Source organism: Orcinus orca, chromosome 5 (genome assembly GCF_937001465.1).
Source record: "Orcinus orca chromosome 5, mOrcOrc1.1, whole genome shotgun sequence".
Classification (NCBI taxonomy): domain Eukaryota; kingdom Metazoa; phylum Chordata; class Mammalia; order Artiodactyla; family Delphinidae; genus Orcinus; species Orcinus orca.
Genome location: NC_064563.1, coordinates 27,331,210 through 27,353,068, shown reverse-complemented (window position 1 = coordinate 27,353,068; position 21,859 = coordinate 27,331,210). Strand labels below are relative to the sequence as shown.

At 42.7% G+C, this 21,859-nt stretch overlaps 1 protein-coding gene across 1 annotated transcript in view; it reads left to right on the top strand.

The window, feature by feature from the left end:
• The window catches only part of GRK7 (G protein-coupled receptor kinase 7), a 35,356-nt gene extending 15,426 nt beyond the window's left edge, over nucleotides 1-19,930 (top strand). The window contains exons 3-4 of the mRNA XM_004278229.1: nucleotides 9,675-9,949; nucleotides 18,924-19,930. Coding sequence (XP_004278277.1) covers nucleotides 9,675-9,949; nucleotides 18,924-19,260 — 612 coding nt within the window. The 3' untranslated portion in view covers nucleotides 19,261-19,930. The remainder of the gene's footprint in view (nucleotides 1-9,674; nucleotides 9,950-18,923) is intronic.
• Nucleotides 19,931-21,859: the final 1,929 nt, after the last annotated feature.

The window sequence follows — 21,859 nt, the reverse complement described above, 5'->3', positions numbered from 1 at the left end:
AGGCTTTGGAAAGGCAAGCCGTGTGTCTTATGGCTTTAATCTTCATCACAGTCCTATGAGGTAAGAGCTGTGACGCTCAGAGAGGTTGAGTAACTGGCCTGGGGGTGACCAGCTAGTAATCGGTAGAGCTGAGATCTGCACCAGAGCAGACCGATGCCAGACTGTATAGCTGCAGAATTCGTTCTTGCAGGGATCCCTCTTTTGGATCCCCTCTTCCCAGGGGTGTCAGGAGAGCAGGAAAGCCCCTCTGGTGAGGCTCCCTCTCCTGCCCAGGAAGCGGCTGGCAGAAAGCGACGGGGCGGGAGGGCAAGGAGCAAAAGTTAGGTCCGCGCTCTGGAGGCTGCAGCCCGGGGCTGAGCACACAGGGCGGAGCCTTGGAGCAAAGTCCCCTGGGGTCCCGGGCCGCATTCCTCTGAGGTCTGCAAAGGCCACCGCTTAAAGGCGCAGAGGAGCAGCTGGGAACGAGAACAAAGCGGCCGGGCCCCCCTCGGAGGAAGGAAGGAGCGAGCCCCAGGAAACAGCCGATAGCGCTAAGCTCAGCTTGTTTTTTTCCTCTGCTCAACAGTTCTCCTGCCACGGCAAACAAAAGATGTACATTCTGATTCCCTCTTCTGTTTGGATTGTGCTGTCGAGTGGATCTGGTTTGTGCTGAACTGGGGGGAAGAGGCATCCGCGGGCGGTTTCTTGCTCCGCCGGCCAGTTTGCTGGGCCATCGGGAAACGCAGAAACAGCTTCCTTGACGGCGTCTTTCTCCCCGCGCGGCTCAGTAAATCCAGCCTGGCCTGGCCACACCAAGGGCACCAGGATACAGGCATTTCCTTTAATGATGGAATTTAAGGTTGCCAACTTTTCAGGTTCACTGGGACCTGGAAGTGACCTTGACCTTGAAGGACCTGCACATACACACGCAAGCATGCGCGGGGACACGCACACTTCTTAATGGACGTTTAAAACTAGTCGGATGAGAACTATGCCCTCTAAGCCCCCCACTGAAAGGCCACACCCTGTTCTCATCACTGCGGATGAGGTCACAGTTCGCTCCTGCCCAGAGCCACACGGGGCTACTCAATGTGCAGACCCCGCCCCGCCTGGGCCCTGCCACTTAGCTCCCATGGGCCCAGGGGTGAGAGTGACAACAGCTGCAGGGTCAGTGGAAGCCAGCATCCAACAGCAAGAGCAAGGAAGGGGGTGTCCGCACAGGTCCCCACGAGCTGGCTCTGATCCACCTTCCTCAAAGTCTGGACACCTGTAGGTGACAGGTGGCCCTGATGGGACTAAGCAACCCACATGCGATGACAGTGGTAGATGGACTTCTTGCTGCCCACCGGGGGGAGGGGTTTGGACCCCATCTGGCCTCCTGATGCTTGATGCCCCGAATGCTGGGCATACTTTGTGTTGCCTGACCAGGTGCTGACGGAGTGGACCCACCAAAGGGCGCTCTAGAACCAAAGCAAAACAAAATGAAGCAAAAAAAAAAAAAGTTAAACTCTACACAAAACCCACCACGGAGTTCTGTTGCTGCTGACACTCGAGTGATCACTACGGCCCTGGCAATGGCAGTTCCTGGTCTCACGATCTGAAAGACATTGTTTTGACGCCACAGAGACTGACGCGCGGGGGGGCCCTTTGTAACTGCAGGAGTTAAACTGAGCCACGAGAGGTCAGCGTGGTTAGACCTTGCCCCATGCTGCTTGGCCCGTTCTCTCCTCCCACCCCACTCTGAGGAGGCAGTTCACATGCCGAAGACAAATGGCATAAAGGGCAGGCAATTCATTTTTTCAGCTGGAGGCCGCGATGGAATTTGGGCGCTTGGACTCTGGCGTACACTGCTAATTCCATTCTTCTCCTCTGTGAAATACCTCCACTCTTCAAGGAGGTGGTGCCCTTCAGAATTCCATCACTGACATTTTCTGTCTTTAGGGCCAAGAGGTAGAGTCCTGATAATTATTTGGAAGGAATCTGAGGTTACCCTGCATGCCATTAGCGCTCTTTCCAAGATTCCAAGGGGTTATAGTGCCGTAAAGACGGCCAGCGATTCTTCACTTGTTTCCTGGGGGTGGGACCAAGTTGGTCCCAGCGTGGCTCAGGGTCTGGTGCCCACCGACCAGCAACCTCTGTGGTGTGGAGCAGGCCAGCCAGCTTGCCTGAGCAGTGATGCCAGCAAAGAACAGAGAACTTGTTGGGAAAAGAAGAGAAGCAGCTTAAGCAAGAACGGACCAAGATGAGGACTTAGTACCTGGCAGATGGGGAGAGGGAAGGGGGATACTCTAGAGGGAGAAAAGAAATCCTGAAGGGAACTTGGAAGGATAAGAAAAGGCTACCTCGCCTGTTTCCACAGAGGCAGTGTAATGTAGTGGTTCACAGTGCAAGCCTGTGCGTGAATCTTGGGTGGGTGACCTTAGGCAAGATTTAACCTCTCTGTGGTTTAGTTTTCTAATCCGCAAAATGGAGGATAAAATAGGCTCTATCTCATAGGTTTATCATGAAGATTAAACAAGAAGTTCACGTTAAGCACTTGACAAAATATTTAGCATGTAATAAACACTCAATAAGTATTGCCCATTATTATTTCCAATTTTTCTCCCGGTGTGTGTCTCACAATCCTTTGTTCACGACTGGCATATGCTGCCCACTTTTTACCCTACACCTTCTACTGAGCGACTGATGTCTATCCAGTGTCCTGCTTAGCGATTTTAATCCTTGAAGTCACTCGCCTCTGAAATCTGCTCGCTGGAAACTTGCCACACACGGAGCAAGCTCACAGTAAATGTGGCTGAGTAGAACTTACCAATCACCACCGTCTGAAATGCAGTGGGATGTTGTTTATAGTCTTTCTTCATGCCTCTCCCACCCCAGCTCAAGAGACTGAGCCAGGGAGAAGCATGACCCAGGAACATATAGCCCAACTCAGAGCTGTAGGGAATGAAATACTACATACAGGGAGACCCTCAGCCCCTTTCCCATCTCAGCTCCCACAGTGAGGGCAAACAGACTGACACCTCTCAGGTGGGATATTGGAGGATCTCCCTCTGGGGAAACTGAGCAGCCTAACACAGAAGGTCTACAGATACAGGTAGGGTCCCCAGTGACACAGCCTGGCATAATCACCCTACAGTGAAGCCCATCAGTTGACCAGCTTCTTGTCAGCATTTTGGTGTCACACTCTTAAATACAAACAGAGAGTCAAAGATCACTTGTCACTTGAAAAAACCCTCCAAAATGAAAGACAATGCCAAAACAAACAGAAGAAAGAAATTGCAGGAGACAGGAACAATGCAGGGAGTAGAAAAGAACAATTTTTTAAAAACCTACAATTAATATCTTTTGAGATTTAAGGGAAGATACTGCATCCATGAAACAAGGACAGATGTTGTAAAACAAAGAACATTCAGAGAAGAACAAGGACATTTGGAAATTAAAAATATGTTTTCAGAACAACGTGGATGAATCTCAAAAACATTATGTTAAAAAAAAGTCAGACACAGAAGAGTTTCTACCATACAGTCCCATCTACGTGAAATCCAAGAGCAAACAAAACTAATATATGGTGACGGAAATCAGAAAGTGGTTGCCTGGCAAGAGGGGAGGAGAATGAACCAGAAGGGGCACAAAGGAAATGAATGGAAATGTTCTTTATCTTGTTTGGGTTGTATTTACATGGGTGTAGTCAATTATCAAAATGTACTGAACCCAAAGTATAAGCACATTATTCTGTGTTAATTGTATGTTAATAAAAACATATTTGCGGAAATGAAAAGTTCAGTAGAAGTTTCTAGACCTAGCTATTTCCTGTAAGTTGATCTAGCTCTCAACTTACAGGAAATACAAAGAATAGAGGAACATGTTAAATAACACCACAGGAATGCAGTCAGCAAAATCTGACTGTGGGAAACTGCAGTTGAACCAGTTTTTTTTCCCAACAAAATCTTGCGGGGGATGAGGAGAGAAAGAGGAAAAATGTATATAGTCCTGAAGCTTTAAGAGACATATCAATCAATCACACTGTGTGAACCTTACTTGGACCTAAATTTAAACAAACTATTTAGGGGGCAAGTGTATAGGACAATTGGGAAAGTATAAATATGTCCAGATATTTGATAATATTCAAGAATTATTGTTATGTTTAAAGTGAGATAATGGTGTTTGCAGTGCTTTGTGTTTATTTGCTTGTTTTTTTAAGTGACCTTATCTTTTAGAGATTCATAGTGAAATACTTACAAATGATATCTAAGTTAGTGGCAGGGGTGGGGGACATTGGGCTTGAGTAGGGACACAGGAAACAAGATTGGTCATGTGTCGATAATTGTTGAAGCTGGGTATAGAGTACACTGGGTTTATTATTCTAGTGTCTTCTTTTGTGTATGTGTGAAATTTCCCATTATTAAAGTACTTTAAAAAAATAGAGGAGTTAGAAGAAAAATTGAGGAAGTCTCCCAGAAAAAAAAAAAAGAAAGAAAGAAAACAGAAGACAAAGAGATAGAAAGTAGGAGCAAAAATAAGAAACACAAAGGATAAGTTCAGGATTTTAAAAAAGGGGGGAGGGGAGAGAGAAGAAAGAAAATGAAAGGGAGAAAATGATCAAAGAAATAATTTCAGAAAATTTCCCAATACTGACAGCCACTAGTTTCTGGACTGGGAGGCCAGCCAGTAGCCAGCACCAGGGATGAAAAATACCTCACAGCAAAGCCTGTCACTGAGAAATTTCATGAAGTTGGTGTACTGGGCCACAGACCTCACACACCCTCTTACATTCTCTCTACAGCCTCCTTTCCTCTCTCTCGGGCAACACCCTGTTGACACCACTTGTAGGCCAAGTTGTTCCTCCACTTTTAGAGCTGGGTGAAATATTATACTGTAGTATGATGTGGGACCTGGTTTTCCAGACAACTGCTAAGGGTCTGGATGACATATCTGGAAATAGAGACAAGCTAGCTTTGGGATAATTCTTTTTTACTTCATGCTTTAACAATTCTATTTTTTATTATTTTTAGTGATGTATAATCTCAATATATGATTAAACATTTACATGTCAGAGAATTCAAAATGACATTTCTCTTTTTTAATTGAAATATAGTTGTTGTACAATATTATATAAGTGTACAGTATAGTGATTCACAATTTTTAAAGGTCATACTCCATTTATAGTTATTATAAAATATTGGCTATATTCCCTATGTTGTACAATATATCCTTGTAGCTTAGTTTATACCTATTAGTTTGTACCTCTTAAAGCCCTACCCCTGTATTGCCCCTCCCCCCTTCCCTTGCCCCACTGGTAACCACTACTTTGTTCTCTGTATCTGTGAGTCTGCTTCTTTTTTGTTATATTCACTAGTTTGTTGTATTTTTTAGATTCCACGTATAAGTGATATCATATGGGGTTAACTATTGACTAATGGAAGTAGGAGATGGGAGGGAGCTGGGCCGATAGATGCCCCTCCTCTGCTCTCCCCTGTGGTTCTTCCTTGTGACTCTTGCAGAAGAGTTTCATGTGCCTGATGAACTAGCAGCCAGTGTGGTAACGTCTGGCATCACATCCCCCCACCCCTTACTCCTTTTTCCCCTGTGCATTCTATTATGAAAACTTTCAGACATACAGGGAAGTTGAAGGAATTCACAGCGAGCACCTGTACACCCATGACCTAGAGTTTACCTTTGACATTTTAAACACCTTTATTGAGATATAATTTAAATACCATAAAATTGACCCATTTAAAGTGTACAGTTCAATGGTTTCTAGTATATTCACAGAGATATACAAACATTATCACAATTTTAGAATATTTTCTGCACCCCCAGAAGAAACCCCCTACCCATTAGCAATCACTCCCATTCCCCTTCTGCCAACCCTAAACAACACTAAAATTGGTTGCATGCAATTTTAGATACTGCATTTCAGTGGAATCCTGCAGTAAGTGGCCTTTGGCGACGGGCTTCTTTCACTTAGCATAATGTTTTCAGGGTTCATCTATGTCATAACATGTGTCAATACTTCATTCTTTTTTATAGCTGAACAATATTCCATTGTGCATTATAACATTTTGTTAGACTTGCTTTATCACATGTCCATCCATCTATCCATCCCTCTGTTGATCCATTAATCCATCTTATATCTTTCAGGTATTTCTCCCATTTTGTCGTTGTTGTTGTTGAGCAGACAAAATTCGGAGTCATTCAGGGTGAGGTTACGTAAGATAATAAGAGCAATGATGAAAAATTTGCAGGTCAACATGTGCTTTGACCTTCACATTTTTAATACCATGCTCTCTGACATAAGAAATTTATAAATATATATCTTATTTTCTGGCCTAGTTAACTTTCTTTTTCCTCTGATAGATATTACTTTTTTCCTTTCCAAAGTACTTAAAATTAGAGAATGAGCTTTTAAAAATGAGATATTTAAAAAATGAGTGTGTATTTCTTACATGAAAACTAAACATTATGAAGGACTTACTTGAAGTTTTACTCGTGTTCTCACTGGATATTTCCCCCATTTTTTAAGCTTTTGCCCAACCGTCAGTGCCTTCAACTTGCACACCTCTCAGTGAAGCTCATATCACATTACCACATGGCCACCCTCAGTGCAACATGTGAGGTCGGGAGATGGAGTGCTTAGCCTTCTGGCTCTGTAGTAAAGGGACAAAGGGAATAGGGAGCCTGGGAATGGACTTTCGCCACCTTGGCAGACAATGTTTCTCAATTTCATCTACATCTCCCCCTCCAGTCTCCCCTCCCACCATTGCATCCCACAGAGCTTATACTCCAGAAATGCCAAATTACTTAAAGTTCCCCAAGCACCCCACATTTTTCCGGACTCCGTCTCTTGCACATGTCCGTTACCTGGACAGCCTTCTCTTTGTGAGAAGGTTCTTCCCTCATAATTCAGCTCAGCTGTCACTTTTCAGTAAAGTATCCCCAACACACACACTGACATGCACACACACACACACACACACACACACACCCTCTGGCCTCCCTATGTTTGTTTTCCACTCCCATTAAGGCATTTACCCTCCTTTACTGAATTAACCTTTTGACCTGTCTCCACCAGCCTATAAATCCTCAAGGTCAGGGGCCAGACCTAGTATGTCTTGGTATCCCTAGAAATCACTGCAGGGTGTGGCTTAACAAATATTTGTTGGATAGTGGATGGAAAACATCTAGCTACCATCTTCACTATTGTTTACGTAAGAAACATTTTGTTGGGCGTGCAGCAAGGGAGGCTCGGGGGGTAAATACCCAGTTTGATACGAAGATGAGTAAGACTGTATCCTGGGCCTCAGAGGAGCCTACAGCACCCTTTTGTTTTGGCAGACGTAACTCTGGACAAGATGCCAGGACAACAGATGTAAACTGTTGTCCCAGGCCAACCGGAACATATGGTCACCCAAATTACATACACACTCCTACGAAAACAGCAGTGCCATGCTGACTCATGCCCAGCCTGTCAGACCGAGGTCACTTCCACAATTTTCTTGCTCAAGCCAGTTACTCCTCATTAGTGCTTAGGTCATTTATGTTTTTCATTGTTGTTATCCATGTAAAAATCATCCATGAAATTTAATGTTCCTAAGGTATTACATATATTGTGTACATTAAAAACATATATTTAAGCAACTAGACAGAAAAAAAATCACCCAGTAAACAACTAAAAATACTTTCCAACCTTTTTTGAGGTACTGAATTCACATTTATAATCAGTATAATCAGTATGCAAAACCCATTACATATATGCACTTCTTGGTATTAACACTAGACTCTAGTCTATTTTTTTTTTTTTTTTGGTCGCGTGGCGGGCACATGGGCATGCCCCCTACAGTGGGAGTACAGAGTCTTAACCACTGGACTTCCAGGGAAGTCTCCTGGTCTATTGTCTTTATTGAAAGGCATTGGGTGTTTCCAGCTTGCAACCGTGAAGAATAATGACGCTACGAACATCGCGATGTAGATCCCTTTCCCTTTCTTCTGAATCAATTCTTTGAGCTACTTGCTCCAAAGTCAAGTGACCTGGCTGAAGAACAGGAACAGTTGATACATCTCATTGTCTATGCTCTGTGTCTTGCTGCTCTCCTAAAAATCGGAGTCAAATTACAGAGCACATCTGTTTCTCACAACTCTGCCAATAATTTATGTTCTCATTTTTATGTAAATATTAATAGAAGCTTATTGTCATTTTACGGTGTTCTTTGCATTTTTAAGTGCTGCAAAGGTTATACATTATACTTTAATCAAAAGCACCTTAGTTTTTATGAAAACATAATGTAACTATATACTTTATAATTACAAGATATGTTGCAGGTGTTCATTAAATATTTGTTGAATGAATGAACGTATTGAAATTATACTCAGTTACAAAAGACAGATGCTGCATGATTCCACTTATATGAGGTACCTAGAATTGTCAGATTCATAGAGACAGAAAGTAGAATGGTGGTTGCCAGGGCCTGGGCAGTTGGGGTAATGGGGAATTGTTTTTTGGGTTTTTTTTTTTTGTTTTGCTTTGTTTTCTTTGGCTGTGTTGGGTCTTCGTTGCTTCACGCGGGCTTTCTCTAGTTGCGGCGAGCGGGGGCTACTCTTTGTTGCAGTGCTCAGGCTTCTCATTGCGGTGGCTTCTCTTGTTGCAGAGCACAGGCTCTAGGCTCTTCAGCAGTTGTGGCACGTGGGCTCAGTAGTTGTGGTTCATGGGCTGTAGAGCACAGGCTCAGTAGTTGTGGCGCACGGGCTTAGTTGCTCCACGGCATGTGGGATCTTCCCGGACCAGGACTCGAACCCATGTCCCCTACATTGGCAGGCAGATTCTTAACCACTGCACCACCAGGGAAGCCCAATGGGGAATTGTTTAATGGGTATAGAGTTTCAGCTTTTAAAGATGAAGAGTTCTGGAGATTCATTACACAACATAAATGTACTTAATACTCTTTAACTAAACACTTAAAATGGTAAGATGGTAAATTGTATGCTACATATATTTAAATATATATACATATATATACACACATTAACCCAATGGTCATTTGGTATATATTGTCGGTAGAATTGTGCCTACAATATATAGTCTTGCGTGTTAAATGAAGTTTCATGTGTGGAATTTTATGGATTAAAATTTCTGTATTAAATTTTCAGTGCAGAGACAAACAGGCAAAGATGGCTGATATATTAGTATCTTTACATAGCAAATAGAGTAAAAAAATCATAGACTAGATAATATTATGTGAACGTCCAATATTAGCAATAAAGAGCTCCACTTAAAAAAAATCATGCATCTAATTTTCTATTATCTGTGAATAAAAAGCAGAAGCAGGACTTAGGGGATCTTAGAGACAGCCGCGTGAACTTTTTACCTTAAAGATGAGGTGAGGGGACTAAGAGAGTCTAGGTGATTTTCCCACTTCAAGATCAGCCGTGTCTCTCTCTTTCATAATGCACTCCAACCAAGTCCTCTTTATGTCTCATTGGCCAGAATGGATTGCATGGCCCGCCCTGACTGCACCAGAGGCTGCTGGGAAAGCAGGGAATAGAATAGGTTAGACACATGGCCACTCCAAGTAAATTAGGGTTCCCTCAACAAGGAAAGAAAAGGAGAAAGGGTATTGAGTAGGCTGTCAGCAGTGTCTGTTCAACTCACATTAGTGTTTTTGTTTTGTTTTGTTTTGTTTTTGTTTGGGGCATTACAGGCTGGAACCAATGGTTATATGGCTCCTGAAATCCTAATGGAAAAAGCGAGTTATTCCTATCCTGTGGACTGGTTTGCAATGGGATGCAGTATTTATGAAATGGTTGCTGGGCGAACACCATTCAAAGATTACAAGGAAAAAGTCAGTAAAGAGGATTTAAAGCAAAGAACACTGGAAGAGGAAGTCAGATTCCAACACGATAACTTCACAGAGGAAGCAAAAGACATTTGCAGACTCTTCTTGGCTAAGACACCAGAGCAACGCTTAGGAAGCAGGTAACTATCATATAAAGACATGATTAGCGATGTCAGCATTTCCACAGGGATTTGGAGAATACTTTGGATTAATGACAAAGGTTTGGGATTAAGTAGTAGTAGTATTTTCCTGTTATTATTTGTATATTATGTGGTTAAGTATTTTCAACACTTTCAAACACTATGAACACTTGATATGGAACAATCTCTAAGACGTATTTTTTTAAAAATAAATACTGCAGTTTTTAAATTTTGTTTTATTTATTTATTTTTGGCTGTGCTGGGTCTTTGTTGCTGCACGCAGGTTTTCTCTAGTTGCAACGAGCGGGGGCTGCTCTTCGTTGCCGTGCACTGGCTTCGTATTGCGGTGGCTTCTCCTGTTGCCGAGCATGGGCTCTAGGCACACGGGCTTCAGTAGTTGTGGCACGCGGGCTCAGTAGTTGTGGCACATGGGCTTAGTTGCTCCGCAGCATGTGGGATCTTGCCAGACCAGGGCTTGAACCCGTGTCCCCTGCATTGGCAGGTGGATTCTTAACCACTGCGCTACCAGTGAAGTCCTCCAAGATGTATTTTAAAGTGAAAGTTTCTGCCCCTTTAAACATCTCTGTAAAATATCATTAATCGGTCAACAAATATTTATTAAGTACATATGATGTTGCCAGCTATGTTAAGTACAGTTGAAATTAGTTTTGAGGAAAGTCAAGTTTTATTGCCTACAAAGGAATAATAAGATCAAGATATTTTAGAAGAAAAAAATAAGAAAACCTGATCTATGAAAAGACCCTTGGCAGTGAGTAACTGTGTTATGTAAGGACAAAAACCAAGGGTTTTCAAGTCACAGACATAGACTCAGCACCATACCTACATACCCAGCTTGGCTACATACTGATCATTTTACCCCAAGCAACTGAATTACTTTCTTGGAGTCTCAATATCCTCATATACAAAATGGGATTTTTTTGTGGGTGTGATTGTTAATTTTATGTCTTAACTTGACTAGGCCCCAGTACTCAGATATTTGATCAACACTATTCTAGATGTTTCTGTGCAGGTATTTTTTAGGTAAGATTAACACATAAATGAGTAGGTTTTGAGTAAAGCAGGTTATTCTTCATTAAGTGGATGAGCCTCATGCGATTTGTTGAAGGCCTTAATAGAAAAGGACTGACCTCCCTGGGAGAAGAAGGAATTCTGCCAGCAAACCACCTTTGAACTTGAACTGTGACTCTTCCCTGAGTCTCCAGCCACACAGCCTACCTTGCAGAATTTGAACTTGCCAAGCCTCCACAATTGCCTGAGCCAGTTCCTTAAAATAAACTCTCTCTCTCCCTCCCTCCCTCCCTCTCTCTCTCTCTCTCTCTCTCTCTCTCTGTCTCTGTCTCTCTCTCTCTCTCTCATACATACACATGTACTGGGGGGAGAGGAAAGAACTTTTCTTCTACCCTGTTAGGTTTAGGAATGGAAGCCTAAAAATTAAACTGACAAAAGATGATTAACAAGAGAAAAGACAGATTTTTATTTAGGTACATACACAAGAGTTCACAAAAAAGTGTAACTAGGGGGCTTCCCTGGTGGCGCAGTGGTTGAGAGTCCGCCTGCCGATGCAGGGGACACGGGTTCGTGCCCCGGTCCGGGAAGATCCCACATGCCGCGGAGCGGCTGGGCCCGTGAGCTAGGGCCACTGAGCCTGAGGGTCCGGAGCCTGTGCTCCGCAATGGAAGAGGCCACGGCAGTGAGAGGCCCACGTACTGCAAAAAAAAAAAATGTTACTAGGTGGCAGTTAGAATTGAGGGCTTATATTCCATTTAATAGGGGAGGGGGATGGGGAGAAGGTCACTTACAGGAAAACAAATGACTTCTTTGAAATAGTGGGGTAAGGGCACTTATGGGAGAACAGTTGACTTTTAGGAAAGATAAATGGCCCTTAGAAGAATAGATGGGAGATATGATAGCTTTGTGGCAATGTCTATTTAGGTATGGTGCTGAGTTCTGTCACTGGTGATAAGAGTCAATCTTTCCTGGTTCCAAAACTCCTGAAATACCCGGAGAGAAGATTTATGAGTTGAGTTTTTTTCCAAGGCTCTGCTTATCTTAAAGGCAGACAAAGGGGAGTTCAAAACCTGCATCTGCTGACTCTCAAATAACTTCAGCTCAAAATAATTTTTATGCCACTGTTGTGCATTTTGGACAGTTCAGCGCCCTTTTGGTTCTGTTTCTCTAAGGAACCCTAACTAATTCAGTGGGATATTTCGAGGTTTAGATATAATGCTTGCAAAGTTAGATACAACATAGCTTAGGAATCATTCAATGTGATAGCAGTTATTATTAATTAGTTCTAAGGGTGATATCAGATAATATTTTGACTAAACTACGAGCTCGTGTGTCTTAAATTACTTGGACTGAATTTTCAAAATCTAAAAATACATACAGAAAGAAAGTTACAACCATAAAGTAATATGACTGATTTTTAATATTACACCAAAACTTCGAGAGGCAAATTACTCTAAATCTTCTGAGTAGTTGTCAGCGGAGCCTCTAGAACAGGGCTGCCTTAGCTCGCAATGTTTACGTATGGAGGCAAGCTTTTTATTTTTGATCTGATCTTTTAAAATAGCGAAACAAAATTCATTTGTAATGACTTTCAAAGCATTTCAAAGATAGCGAAACTAACAAATGAGTATTTTGAAATGAGATGGAACTCTTCACTGATGTGGAAGTGATTTTCCTGTGTAGATTCCAACATTGTTGTATTAGTGTAGTCAAAATAGGCCACGTTGTGATAACAAGCAAATCCCAAAGTCTCAGCGGCTTAAAACTAAAGGATTATTTCTCATTCATATGAAGTCCTTTATGGGTCCAGGGGTTCTCCAGGTATCTCCCTTCTGAATGGTGACTCAGAGCTTCAGGCTGCTTCCACCTTTCAGCCCCACTGGAACTGGTGGTTTCGGTTGCTATGGCAACAAGAGAGCATGCAGAGAACCTGGGGAGCTTTGCCCTGCCTCAGACCCACTTTACAGGTCATTTCAGATACACTTCTGTTGGACAGAAGGAGTCCTCGGGCCCTGCCTAAGGGCAAGGGAGCCGACTAGTCCTGCTTTCTGTCTGTCCAGGAAGGAGAGGAGAGCTGGATATGGTGAACACAGACCATCTCTACCATCTTGGCTCTCAAGCCCATGCGGGGGGAATCAGAGAATGTACCAACAGTGGCCAAGGCAGTGAAAGAAGTGAACAGTCTCTTTAGATGACTTCCCTGAAGGGGACACAACCCACTTGGTGTCTTTGAATAGAAATCTATCTCAGTACTTTATAAGCACACTTCGTTTTTGTTTCTTTTACATCTTTATGGGAGTATAATTGCTTTCCAATGGTGTGTTAGTTTCTGCTTTATAACAAAGTGAATCAGTTATACATATACATATGTCCCCATATCTCTTCCCTCTCGCGTCTCCCTCCCTCCCACCCGCCCTATCCCACCCCTCCAGGCGGTCTATAAGCACACTTTGAATCTGTAAAATGAAACATTGACTAACTTCTTCGGGAAAACGCCACCTTAAAGCACTGGATCATGGCCTGAAGCTGCTCTGTCAAGCAAAACCTTTTCAAAAAGCATTTGTTGTTGTGACTGTTTTGTATAAAAACTGTTTACAACATTAGAGAGAAAGCATATAAAAACCAGCTGTTCAGTGAAAGAGAAAACCTTCCAACGTTTTCATTTCAACTCTTTGTATTTTTTAAACATTCATTCAAATGAGATAATGTTTGATTGCTTTCGTGGGCATCCTCCAAAGCCGAGCAAATACCTAGACAATGTGTTGCACAGCGGAGAGGTCAAGTGCCCCCTCCCTGTTGCATTCACGAGCATTTGAAAGAAAGAAAAAAAACCCTTCTCCTTCCTTAGACATCACTGAAGGGAATCTCCTCTTTTGCCTTGATGGGTCTGTGAATTAATTTTGCAGAGAAGCCAAAAGCTTTTCTGATCATCTCACAGGGACTCCAGATAGGGTCAACTATGGCGTGTTCCAATAAAATAAAAGGTGAAGACTTAAGTATTTTTCAGGATTTATTCTAATCAGACAGTGCAGCCAAGTAAGGGCAAATAACCATGCAAGTCTCTGACTTAAGTGCTTCTCAGGCCAATAGCCACTGTTCTTGGCAGACCAAACCCCACCGCGTGGTCCTCGTGTATGGGCAGCTGGTATCTTTCCTTCATTGACTGTTCTTAGAAAATCCATTGTAATCTCTGTGTGGGGTTTGGTAACACAATAGCCCCTGTCCATGCTCTGAAATATATTCAATAAGCAGGAGAAGTCTCCCTGCAGCTGCTGATTTGGCCCTTACAAAAGGTGCTGCCACCCTCCATAGTCTCCCCTATTTGCCCAAGGGCACTGCATGATGATGGGCCAAAAGAGCCCTGAACAAATCTGCCAGGGAAAGGTTCAGGAGTCAAATAACCTTCACTCTAATTACACAACTGAGGTAAGCATGGCTAGTGCAAAATAGCCAAGTGATCAGCTTGCCCGTAGCCTGGACGCAGAGGGAAAGGAGCAGAAGTTGGAGAGCCTAGTCTTTTGTTGTTACCATCAGCACCCACAGATATTTATTGGAAAGGGGCATAAGGCACGGGCCCCGCCCTCCAGGGGCATCTAGTTGGGGATGTGGCGGAACATAAAGAAAACCTCAGTGTGGCCCGTTTTTCCCCAGTCTTCTGTGACTAGTTGCAAAAAGGCTGCAGTTGGCCATCCCTAATGGACACGCCAAGGCCATCTGGGCCTGGTTGAGATGTTAGTTAAGAACGGTGCCTTTTTTAAAAAGTTTATTCTATTGAAGTAGAGTTGATTTACAACGTTGTGTTAATCTCTGCTGTACAGCAAAGTGATCCAGTTATACATATATATACTCTTTTTTCATATTCTTTTCCATTATAGTTTATTACAGGATGTTGAATAGAGTTCCCTGTGCTATACAGCAGGACCTTGTTGTTTATCCATCCTGTATATAATAGTTTGCATCTGCTAATCCCAAACTCCCAATCCACCCCTGCCCCTTGGCAACTGCAAGTCTGTCCTCTACATCTGTGAGTCTATTTCCTAGATAAGAGAACTGTGCATCTTGATGTGAGGACTGGTATGGCAAGTTCCCCACGGTCACCGAGCCCATGGGCACTCTCCTTTATCCAAGTTAAATCTGCTCAGAGTGACTTTAAAGGTGCCCTCTTGACCTCTGGTACAGTGTGTTCATACCTGCCAGCGGCCATCAAGATGGTACAAGCTTCTTCCTCATGGCACCTGGTCCCATTCTAACTCCTCTGTTCTCTTTGAGACACACAGGCCTGAGGTTCATTCCTGATCTACTTGGGTGGAATTTTACCTCTATCCTTGTTCTGACACATTTAAAATCTGGTACCAACCCCCATTCCTCAAATCTTTCTGATACTTTAAAATGTTGCTGTGTAAATTATACCTCAGTAGATCTGACTTTAAAAAAAAAATCCGTCCTTGAAGTTTCAATTCATCTTAGTAACCCTCCCTCAAGGCTCTTACTCTACAGGATGTAAACCACACAGACATTGGTCAGTAGGTTCCTTTTTTTTGGCTGCATTGGGTCTTCGTTGCTGTGCGTGGACTTTCTCTAGTTGCAGCGAGCAGGGACTACTCTTCATTGCGGTGCGCGGGCTCCTCATTGCGGTGGCCTCTCTTGTTGGGGAGCATGGGCTCTAGGCACACGGGCTTCAGTAGCTGCAGCGTGCGGGCGGGCTCGGTAGTTGTGGCCACGGGATTAGTTGCTCCGTGGCATGTGGGATCTTCCTGGACCAAGGATCGAACCCGTGTCCCCTGCTTTGACAGGCCAATTCTTAACCACTGTGCCACCAGGGAAGTCTGATCAGTAGGTTCTAATAGATGGCAAGCCTGCATTTCCCTTTCTTTCAATTCATGGAGACTCAGTGACTTTGGGGAGAACAGAGTTACCTTATAGTATCTTATGATACAGTTTTCCATACCTCTCTTTTCAGTGGGGTCATAATGGGAAAAGTCCAAAGAGTCCTGGATGGGCCTTTCTGGATGGAGCTAGGCTTGAATCACAAAACAAGAACTGGGGAATTGCTGGACATCAGAAGCCTTCGACTGAGTTTCTCTTTTCCATAATAATATTTGACTACAATTTTTCCTTTGAAAAATTCACCTATATTTGCTGGCTTTCTCAGATACACAGCTATTTATAACTGCAAAAGCAAGTATAAAGAGGTTAAAAGAGGTTTAAAATACAGTTAAAAGACAGATAGGGTTGTTGTGATGGTTAAATGTGGCAAAGTAAGTGAAGAGCATAACGTTGTGTTAGCCGAGAGTGTAGCTCTGCATAAATGTTGGTCATTTCCACTTGTTATTAGTAACGTGATTATTGAGTTTAGACTCTAGTCATCTTATTGGACAGAGTCTGCTGCAGTAATCCTCAAACACAGTAGGGAGTCTCTGAAGGGGATGTATGAGGGAAGCTCTCAATCCCTTTCCTAAAAGCTTTCTGATTACTAGAACAAAAATGAAAAAGGGAAGACCATGAATGTAATTAACTTTATTAAGGTTGATTTATGACAGAAATTGACTTCTTCCAAAAGGAAGACATCTCTTAGTCAGACCAGCATACCTACTCATATAAAAGAAAAAGAGGGGACTTCCCTAGTGGTCCAGTGGTAAATAATCTGCCTTACAATGCAGGGGTCACGGGTTCAATCCCTGGTCAGGGAACTAAGATCCTACATGCCGTGGGGCAACTAAGCCCGCATGCCACAACTACTGAGCTTGTGCACCTCAACTAGAGAACCCACACTCCCTGGAGCCTGCATGCCACAACTAGAGAAGAGAAAACCTGCACACCACAACTAGAGAGAAGCCTGTGCGCCATGATGAAAGATCCCATATGCCTCAACGAAGATCCTGCATGCCGCAACTAAGACCCGATGCAGCCATAAATAAATAAATTAAATAAATAAATGATAAATAATAAATCTTTTTAAAAAAAATGAAAAAGAGAAAAAAATCGTTTGAACCTGATGCCACAAAACAGCCCTCTTTTTATTTCTTTAAAACTTGGACTCAAGAAGAACCAAGAGGAGTGTATGGTAGACCACCCCTAATATGGTCCCCAAAGATCCCTACCTCCTGCCATCCACACCCTTGAGTAACCCCTTCCCTTAAGGATGGGCTGGACTTACTTGTACGTACTGACTTGCTTCTAACAAGTAGAATGTGGCAGAAGTAATGAGATGTCATTTCTAAGATTAGGTAATAAAAATACTGTGTCTTATATCTTGAGCTCTCTCTCTATCTCTCTCTTGCTATGACCATTTGTCCTGAAGAAAGACAGTTACAATGGTATCAGGCAGCCCTGTGAAGAGGCTCACATGGTGAGGGATGGAGGCTTTCCAATAACCATATGAGTGAGCCTGGAAGCAATTTACCCCAACCCTGACCCCCCACCCGAGTCGAACCCTCAGATGAGACCACAGCCTTGACCAACAGCTTTACTGTGATGTCTCTAGAGACCTTGAGTCAGAGGCACCCAGTTAACCCAAGTCTAGATTCTTGCCCCACAGAAACTGTGAGATAATAATAAATGTTTTTGTTTTTTTTAAATAAAGCCTTTTTTTAATATTTATTATTCATTTATTTAGCTGCTCTGGGTCTTAGCTGCAGTACACAGGATCTTCATTGCTGCATGAAGGATCTTTAGTTGCAGCATGAGGACTCTTAGTTGCAGCACGTGAACTCTTATTTGCCGCATGTGGACTCTTTCTTAATTGTAGCATGCGGGATCTAGTTCCCTGACCAGGGATCAAACCCGGGCCCCCTGCACTGGGAGCACAGAATCTTAACCGCTGGACCGCCAGGAAAGTCCCAAATGTTTGTTGTTTTAAGCCACTAAATGTTGGGGCAATCTGTTACACAGCAATAGGTAACTAATATAAAAGGTTACACAATTAACTGGAAACACACATTTTTTCCCCCATATTCTAAGGCAAATACTAGAATAATTTCTAGCATGGGGAAGGAGGGTTTGATAACAAACAACTGTAGTCTTGAGCACCGAATGTATGCTCAGTTATGCTGCTAAAAATTGCTAATGGATTATTTAAAAGTCTTTAAAGATTACTGTGGCAGTTGAGGGAGGTAGGTGGGGCTCCTAGAAATCATGTCATATGAAGAGTGAGGAGATCTGACTGCTGTCTTTTAAAATGTAAGTGGCGGTCAGGTAAGAAGAGACATGCTTCACTTGTCCTATGTAACCCTGAAGGACAGAGCAAGAGGCAGTGAGCACCTTGGAAGCTGCAGGCAAGCAGGTTCTGACCCCACTGAATTTTGCTGGTGTTTCCATGAAACACCAAGAACAAAAGTCATCTCAACTACTTCGCTGTTTAAAATTTACATCCAGGGGCTTCCCTGGTGGCGCGGTGGTTGAGAGTCTGCCTGCCGATGCAGGGGACACGGGTTCGTGCCCCAGTCCAGGAAGATCCCACATGCCGCAGAGCGGCTGGGTCCGTGAGCCATGGCCGCTGAGCCTGCGCGTCCGGAGCCTGTGCTCCGCAGCGGGAGGGGCCACAGCGGTGAGAGGCCCGCATACCGCAAAAAAAAAAAAATTACATCTAAGTGTGAAGGTGGTCTACAAACAATGAAAATGCGACTATCTGCATATAGTAGAAGTGTGGGGTAAATTTTTTTTTTTGGCCATCTGTGGCTCGTGGGACCTTAGTTCCCCAACTAGGGATCGGATCCAGGCCCTTGGCAGCGAAAGCATGGAGTCCTAACCACTGGACCGTCAGGGAATTCCCTGTGGGTGGTTTTGAAAGTTGTTATTTTCCTAAATTGTTCTTTATGTGATATTGTCTCTGCAATTAAAATGAAATGTATTCTAGGAAAAGAAGGCCACGTATTTTGAATTGCTAGAACAGTTCCTGTTTGGGTTTGTTACTGTGTCTCAGGCTGGCCATCTCCTTTCTTCACAGAGAAAAGTCTGATGATCCCAGGAAACACCATTTCTTCAAAACCATCAACTTTCCTCGCCTGGAAGCTGGCCTAGTTGAGCCTCCATTTGTGCCAGACCCATCAGTGGTTTATGCCAAAGATATCGGTGAAATCGAAGATTTCTCTGAGGTTCGAGGAGTTGAATTTGATGATAAAGATACGCAGTTCTTCCAAAGATTTGCAACAGGTGCTGTCCCTATAGCTTGGCAGGAAGAGATTATAGAAACGGGGCTGTTTGCCGAATTGAATGACCCCAACAGGCCCGCAGGCTGCGGGGAGGGTAATTCGTCTAAGTCTGGTATATGTTTGCTATTATAAGTTGTTCTCTCTACCACACGGGCAGCAGGAGTCTCAGCTGACATAATCCTCGAATGTTCCTAATACGTGAAAATCTGTTGAATGAGCACTGATCAGTCAGGAAGGGCATTTCAACCACAAAACAGTTCAAAGGATAGGTGAGCTCACCACTAAGACGTATTTTCTCTCCTTCCTTCCTTCCTCCCTTTCCCCCTAACTTACTTCCTTTCTTTCTTCCTTCATAAAGAAGAGTACAGTCTCAGTTTTCACTGAGACCTGGTTGAAAAGGAACCCTCAGGTTTATTTTGCTAAACTAAAAGCATGAGCCGTTGTCATCATGTCCCTGACAATTACACAAAGTCCTAAGAACAGAGAATGGAACTTTGTGGTATGCTCAGAAAACGAGCATTTGCAATTCTTAGTAAACAATCATTTTAGTTTTTCTTTGTTTATATCTTTTCATCCTTTCATCTTTCAGTATTTCTCCTTCTTCTGTACTTATAAAAGGGATTTTGAACGTGGAAATAAATATTTCTGATTTTCCCCCTCCCTGCAAAAAAGGAGTGGATTGTACTATTTTGGAAATATTTCAGATTACAGAATCATTTTTAATTTATAGAGTCTCTTTTCATTATTTCTGAAATATTCTACTATTATAATGTTGAAGCATGTTAAACGTAAATACACATGAGGTCTGGGGATTAAAGTATTCTGTAAGTTGAGTTCTTTAGGTAGTAGTCTACAAATTGCTTACCTGTATAATTCCGTATGCCATCAGTTCCCAAACTTTGCTGAACTTTGGAATCACCCAGAAATCTTTTAAAATACTAACATGTGACTCCCACTCCCAGATTTTAATTGGTCTGGAGTACAACCTGGGCATCTAGATTTTCAAAATCTCCCTGGGTGATTCCGGTGTGCAACAAAGTTTGGGAACCACAGTCATGCAGATTTAAATGTTAGTACATATGGGTCCCTGTTTTGGTTGCTCAAAACCTCAGTCTTACATTTTGACAACAACTTTTCAAATACCCAAAAAAATGCATAACTTTGGCAATTGCAGTTAAATGAAACTGAAGATAATCCGTATTCATCTTGTAGATTTCCTTGCCCTTGCACACTTTAGTTCTTTACACATATCTTGGGAAGTACATCTCTTGACTATTTCAAGACCTGAAGGAGACATATGGGCTTAGAAACTGATTTGAACAAACAGTGGCCCCCATTTCAGGTGGCTGCCCAGCCAGCACTTTATAGCAGAATTAGCACTTCTCGAAAGCACAGCCAAAGTGAGAATTTTAAGCGCCCCCCCCCCCGCAAAAAATATATATATACATATATATGACACAAATATACATCTGGGGTGACCATATATATATATATATATATGTGTGTGTGTGTGTGTGTGTGTGTGTGTGTGTGTGTGTGTGTGTATACGTGTGTGTATATATATATATATATATATATATATATATTTTTTTTTTTTTAAGATGTATGTGTGCCTAAGGAAATCTTCCTTGGCCCAAAGGTGAGAAACCTGGCTGAAGTTATTTTAAAAGTTTTGTCCCTTGAGTAAAGGTACCAAGAATTACAAAAAACACTGGCCAAAAATTTTTTGGTTAACTGGAATCCAGCTAACAGTAATCCTCAACTACAAGACAACATCAACCATATCTGGAGCAAGGAGGAAGAAACCTCCATGGAGTTGAGTCCTGGGTTAGAACACCTGCCACTCACCTGCTCATCCTCCATCCTCAGTGAGCTCCTTGAAGCTCCAAACCCTACCCTAGAGACACTGTAGAGTCCTGAATCACCAAAGCAGAATACAGGTGTGTCCTGCAGATTCTTCTTCCTAAGGCAAGAAAGTAGATTAAAATTTGATAAAAATTTCTAAGTCTGTTTAACAAAACCTAATCAACAGTTAACAGAAATTCAATTAACTAGAGCATTCCAAGAGTAGAGATCTCAGGATTTAGCTTTATAAACATCAGACATTTTAAAAAGTGACTTCTACTTGCATTGGTTCTTTCATGTGAATGCCTACTGCTTTTGATAAACTTTAAATGCAAATCTGTTTCATGTTTTAGAAGTAACTCAGGAAAATAATTGAATAAGATACCTATATTCAAACAGTCACCAAGTAAGTATGTGTCGAGCTCTAGTTATACATTGAGCCCTGCACTGGGTGATGTTGGGGACACAGTAGAGAAATAAGACAACCATCTAAGAAAGGCCCTGTGGTGTAGTGTAGCATGCAGTCTCCTGTGGGTGTTATTATTCACATTTTAAAAGAGGAAACTGATGCCCATAGATGTTTTGTGGCTTGTCCAAGGTCACACAGCTCTGCAGGGTTGTTGTGAAGACTAGAAATAACGTATAGGAAGCACATAGTGCTTGACTTGCATATAGTAAGGGCATACTAAATTGAAGATCACGGTCAGTAAGTAGCAGCAGGTCGAATGATTCCTGGTCCAAGGACAAACTATTAAGACCTGAACCTTCATTAAAAGTTCCAGAGGAGGTGAGAGAAGCAAGAGAGCTGCTTCCTGGGGAGTGGTTGAGAAGGAAATTTTTTACACACAATGAAAGAAAAATCTAATTGGAATAAGTGGAGACATGG